Below are 6,336 nucleotides of genomic sequence, written 5' to 3'. Positions count from 1 at the left end.
TTGAATTGGCTAGTTTTAGAAAGGCTTTTAAAGAGTATTTGAAACAAGAGTTCAAACACAGCTCCATTTGAAAAATATTTCTAGAAGGTTTTATCTTAATTGAAATTAAGAAAAGCTTTAAGAAATTCAGTGATTTATTCTTTTGAAATTATTGTTACGAATTATGAAAGTATTCATTCTTATGTTTAAAAAAAAAAAATGTTCCGCAAATTTTAAGAAATGCCAGTAAGTACAAGTTAAAGTTTAAGTTACAGTGGCGGCCTCATAGGAGAGTCGTCACAAGCTTAACATAAGAAGATTGACCAACCAATGAGCCTAAATTAGGTTGCATTTCCCAGTGACACCCACATATATATATATATATATATTAGTGCTCATCCACAGATAATTTATATATAAGGTTTTCAAGTGAATAAAAGGAGAGTGAAAGTAGTAGTGTAGTAGTCAACCTGAAATGACTTGGAGAATAGGTTCGAAAAAAGACACGAGTCTTGTTTGCGTCTAATTGTGTATTAACCCAATTAACCATTGTTTCAATCGATCTTTGGTAGGCAGTTTTAATACTCATGTTCATCTTCAACTTGTTCCCTTCTTGGAAGTAACCGCCCCTGGTAATATACATATGGAGGCACACAACTCGAAATATTACAATTGTATCGAGTTTAAGAGGATGAACTAGCAAAGACTAATTACTTTGTCCCTCAAATAAAACATTCTTGAAATAAATACTATTCAATCAAATAACTGAACAAGCCCACAACTCCGGGTGAACACATTACCATTATTTCTCAGGAAATGTTTTAGTATTTGTTAGGAGGCTTCAAACAAAGCTAATCATGTCTTAACAAATGATTTATTCACGATTCTACAACATGCTTTTTAAGTTTATTAACATTATACATTATGCGTGTTCTCAATATTGTACCTTTAGCTTTTAATTTATATACCCTTTATTGGTCAACTAATAGTCTTGACCACTTGAATGACGAACTACATATTTAAAATTATTATCAACTTGTTCACTCTAGATCCCGTAACTAGTAAAATTGTCATTTAAGCGATTTAAGTAATATTTGATCGTAGAAGTTATCAATTTGATATGCAATTGAATTCGAAGAGTACCACATTGAGAGCATCTAAAATATCTGGTATATATTTTCAATAACATGGCGATATTTTGTGTATTTTCTCATAGACATATATATGTATATATGGCTATATATATTTCTATATATGCTTACGCTCTTAGAGTCTTATGGTAAGTCCACCAGTGTCCAGAACTGAGAATCACTATATCAGCATCTCTCCAGAGTCTGGAAGCCCAAGACATTTGATCTACTCTCAAACTGAACCTAACCCTCGGGGGAGACCGCGGTGGAGGACGGCCCTGCACCACTAGAAATGGTGATCTGAAGTACTCAATAATGCAGTTGAAGTCATCAAACTTGAAGACCAAGTGTCCCTTATGCTTGGTGATGGGATTCCCATTCACTTCATAGATTGAGGACTTGTTAGAGACAGCAACGGAAAGCACGCAGAGGAGGGATTCCCAGTGATTCCTCGCAATCGAGTCGCCGGCGAATACAACGCGCTTGTTCCTGATCAGCTTTTCTAGCATCGTCCCTGCATCAAATCTTTTATCCACGATATAAAAGGAAAACAACCTCACTGTCAGATTCTCTCCTCTTATATAACTGGTTATTATAAATTTCAAATTCAACTCCACTAGCTTTTGTTTTCATTATTGTATTTATTTCTAAACGTTGCTCTTTAGTATGGTTAGCTGTTTTTATTCACCATCTCCTAATCTAATTACTACAGGACAGATTAAATAAACAGTGAGCATAAGAAGCTTAAGACCATTTGGTCTGGTGACAATATTGTAGATTCGATCCTATCATGTAAATTTAGCATTCTATTTAATCTCTCCCAATTTAATCACTGCAAGAAAGAGAGATTTTGCAAGAAATTTCTAACCCGAGTGTTTTCTTGTAATTATAAGATATATAAGATTACCTTTGAAGAAGGTCAAAAAGAGGAGAAAGAAAAAGGGCACAAAAATAAATAACGAAGAAACAACAACACCTGGGCAAGTTACAATCTTTGGGCTGGCAACGCCACTTGGTATAGAAGTTGTTAGGCCTTCCATGCTCAGAGCACCTGAAACCTTCATCAACAAAAGGGCAGTCTTGGGATTTATACAACGGATAATTCTCGTCCCACACCCAATTCCCATCAAATATATCACATTCACCACCACCTTCTTCAAGAAATCCCACCCGTCCATTCCCACGAACCGACGGACGTACCGACGATGATGAGCCATTCGTAATTTCGATATTGCTCCAACGAGCTAAGTTAGTAGTACTAGTTTTGATGCCAGTTTCCGAATCATTCAAGTAGAAGAAGCTGCCAATGAAGAGGAGAGTGACGAAGAACAAGGCAAGACTCGCTAGTGATGGCACGAGAAAATTGAAGAGTTTGAACTTCTTCAACTGAATATCCGACTTCTTTGAGCCCTCTGAAACAGTTGTGATATTTCCCATTATGGCTCAAAAGGCAAAAGCCAAGCTTCAAGCAAGGTTAACAAGTTCATGGTATTCAAATAAAATTAGTCTTTTTATATCATGGTGTGATGTATACTTGATTTGCATTCAGTATAGGAAGGAGAAAAATGGATAACAAAACTAGAAAACGAAAGCATTCGAGATCGTCTGATCACATTTTTTTTAATCAACTTAATGTCTAATCAAGACGTTAATGGCGGGTCTAAAAGAGAAACGTAATTCGAATGCATACTTTACTGTCTTTAGTATTAACGTTCTTAATCAGATTTCCAAATTGATAAAATAGACTAAAACGACATTCATGTTTTCTGCGCGGAGAGCTAGACATAAGTGGAAAGACAGGTACGTATATATAGGGACATAAATTGACTTGTTATAAAATTGGTATAATTTGCTGGGTTTTCACACGTCATGTATTTTACTAAAACACCCTTAAAATTATTGAGGAGGCACCACATGCGAAACTGACCCAACACACTTCAGGAATCCAACTTGACCCAAAAGGTTAACCTATTAGGTCTTGGGTCCTTTTATGTATATAAACGAATTAAAGTTTCGAGTAGCCGGCACATCCAAGCATCATACTCCAAATAGGAGCCAACTCAAGCATGAAAAAGAGAGCCGAAACCATGCGAGTCCACCAAATGTTCCACCATCCGCGCACCTGCGAGAATACTAACTCTCCACGGGAGGTAATGTGAAAACTCTAACCGAGTGTGATCGCTTGATCCATACGAACCATCGGTTCTGATACCAGTTGTTGAGGAGACACACATGTGAAATTGGCCCAACACACTTCAAGAACCCAACTTGACTTAAAAGGTTAACCTATTAAGTCTTAAGTCCTTCTATATATATAACCACTTCATATTCTCATCCACTTTCTCTGTGGGACAACACACACTTTTCTCAACAAAAAAAATATTCTTGTGAGTATGTGTGTGATATTCAGCCCATTTATTTGATGATAGAATGACCAATCATGCGTTTATATAGTAGTCAAAGTTCTAAAAGTAAATATTGGAAGGTGCAAGTGAGACTCATATATTTTCGGTAATTTTTTTTGTGAAAACAACGCTCTAAAAAAAGTATTACAGGTTTGCTAACCTAATTAAGTTATTTCAGCAGCCAAAAAAAAAAAAAAAAGTTAAGTTAACCAATCATTGGCCTCCAATGAAATGTTTATACACAGAGGGGGTAAAGATTAGTCTTTTGTAGTCAACGAAATTCCTGTGAGAAAAAAACAAGAGCATAAAGATAGAAATAGCAAGGGTCAATATCGTACCAACCAAGTAAAGACAAGAAAACTGTAACTTATTCAAATGCGGGTGGAAAAACCAATAGGACGTCTCATATATGAAAGCTAACCTTATCAAAAACCCAATTTCTGTTGGTATATATGCCCATAAATCAAATAAGATGTAAATATTTTGTTAATTATCAATAAAATGAGGAATTTTTTTAATATTATTTTGCATGCATGTGATGTTTTAAAAATATCAAAATCCCTCGATTATTTTAAATGTAACTTTAAACATTGTATATAAGTGTTATATGCAGAAGATAATGTTTGAAGTAAAATAATCTAAACTTGTCCGTAATTATAAATTAAAGTTAGGATCTTTAATTTAAAATTACTAATGCGGTTCATTACATTCTGAATGAAATAATCTTATCCTAGATTGTTAATAATGAGATTATTAGAATGAAAGCATTTTATGTAATATGATTACATAGGACCGGAACGTAATTAATTATGAATCTCTAATAAATTTCGTTATTAAATAGAGTATTCAATATTAATAAATGATGATCACCTATGAATTAATCTTAATTCTGAGTAATTAATAGACTCCTATTTATGATATTATGTTCTTTGACATATTGAGTAATGACACATGTGAATAGTGTCAAAGTCTTGGTATATTGGGAGCATAGTAAAATAAATAGCCGGGAATATTAATTTATAAGATGAAATCCATTCCTTCATAATGAATTAGATGGACGATTCCCATAAGTGTTGATTCGGGGCTTGAATAATAAGAGCGCTCAATTTTATGATTGGATCATAAAATATATTATTCATTAGAGGATCAATGGTACTTATGGAGAAAGATATAATTAAGGTAGTCAACGAAAAATACCTAGCTTTAATTATAAACCGTTTATGGAGGATTAATTCGTATGTAGTGACTATATCAATGGACAATACAAATTCCGTGAACATAATTGTTTTATAATTTTAAGAGTGCAACTCTAAATTTATAGTGGAGTAATTTGGAATTCATAATTTTGATATATTAATTGATTCATTAATTAGGTGTTAATTAATTGTCAAATTTATTGGAGCTTAAAATTATAATGTCCATAGTCCCTCTCAACGGCTCCATAAGATTAATGTGAACTGAATATATCATATTTGATTATGATTATTAATTTAGAATTGAGAATTCTAAATACACATATATTAATTAATTTGATTAATTAATATTAAAATTATTTTTAAATTATTTTAAATTAATATAGATGAATTTAGTCACTTTTATAAAAAGATAAATTTTTTTTTACCCTCCATGTTTTTTTTCTTCTCTCCCTCGTTAATGTGTGTGTGTGTGTGTATAAGAAAGGAAACATGCAGCTAAAGCGCACGTTTCCTCACTCAAAAAAAAGAGGGAGTGGGAGAAAACATGTTGTTGCACGTTTCCTCAGCATGAGGAAAAAAAGAGTAAATATGTGGCTGCACATTTTTGTTTTGGTTTTTCCTCAAAGAAAAGAAGAAGAGAGAAACGGGAATAAAAAGTAAAAACCAAAGAAAATCTCTTGAGTGTTATTATATACTTTTGAGAAAAGTGAGTGATAACTATAGGTAGTCTTCCTATTTATCCATCTCATGTCACTACAACAAAAAAGGCCATTTGCGACGACATTTTTTGCGACGACGACATTTGTCGTCGCAAATAATAAAATATTTGTGACGACATGTCGTCGCAATTACTCCCCGTTTAAAAAAATAACCATGTCGTCGCTAAAAACCTAAATGTCGTCGCAAATAATTTTGGAGCGCAAATTTTAATGGCGCGGATTTTTGCCGCCAAGGTAATCCATTTTTTACGACGACATTTTCCATTTATTTGCAACGACAAAGTCGTCGCAAATAATTTTATGTTATTTGCGATGACTTTTTCTCTTTGTTGTCGCAAATAATCTTTTCAAGATTTCACCAAAAAACTAAACGCGGGAAAAATGATTATTTGCGACGACATTTTCCATTTATTTGCGACGACTTTGTCGTCGCAAATAATCTTTTCAAGATTTCACCAAAAACCAAGCGCGGGAATTAATGATTATTTGTGACGACATTTAAACTTATTTGCGACGACATTGTCGTCGCAAATAAGTCTGATCTAATATACCCTATCTTCTTCCTCTTCATTTTCTCCCGCCGCTTTCTATCTCTCTCTTGCTAAGTCTCTCTCTCTCTGCCTCTTCTTCCCCTCGCCGCCGCCGCCACCGGCCCTCTTCTCTCTCTTCCCTTTTCTCTCTCTCTCTTCCCTTCTTCTTCTCTCTCTCTCTCTTTTCTTCCCCTCTCCAGCCGCCGCTCCCGTCGCCCCGCCCCCGCCACTCCTCTCTCCTCTCCTCTCCTCTCTCTCTCTTCCCTTAGTGAGGTATCTCTCTAGTTCGTTTTTATTCCTATCGATTTTAAATATAATTTCTTTGTTGTTTCTAAAAATTATGGAAAATTTGTGCAGGAGCTGGGGCATTGTAGGGT

At 34.4% G+C, this 6,336-nt stretch overlaps 1 protein-coding gene across 1 annotated transcript in view; it reads right to left on the bottom strand.

The window, feature by feature from the left end:
• LOC21407772 (protein trichome birefringence-like 10) overlaps positions 1-2,546 on the bottom strand; it is a 6,656-nt gene extending 4,110 nt beyond the window's left edge. Inside the window, exons 1-3 of the mRNA XM_024161617.1 lie at positions 2,086-2,546; positions 1,242-1,634; positions 396-608 (exon numbers count right to left, since the gene is read on the bottom strand). Of these exons, the coding sequence (XP_024017385.1) occupies positions 396-608; positions 1,242-1,634; positions 2,086-2,546 (1,067 nt within the window). The remainder of the gene's footprint in view (positions 1-395; positions 609-1,241; positions 1,635-2,085) is intronic.
• Between the last annotated feature and the right edge of the window lie 3,790 nt (positions 2,547-6,336).

The sequence above is a fragment of the Morus notabilis genome, unplaced genomic scaffold, assembly GCF_000414095.1.
Source record: "Morus notabilis unplaced genomic scaffold, ASM41409v2 Scaffold137, whole genome shotgun sequence".
NCBI lineage: Eukaryota > Viridiplantae > Streptophyta > Magnoliopsida > Rosales > Moraceae > Morus > Morus notabilis.
This window is presented reverse-complemented; position numbering and strand designations above follow the sequence as displayed.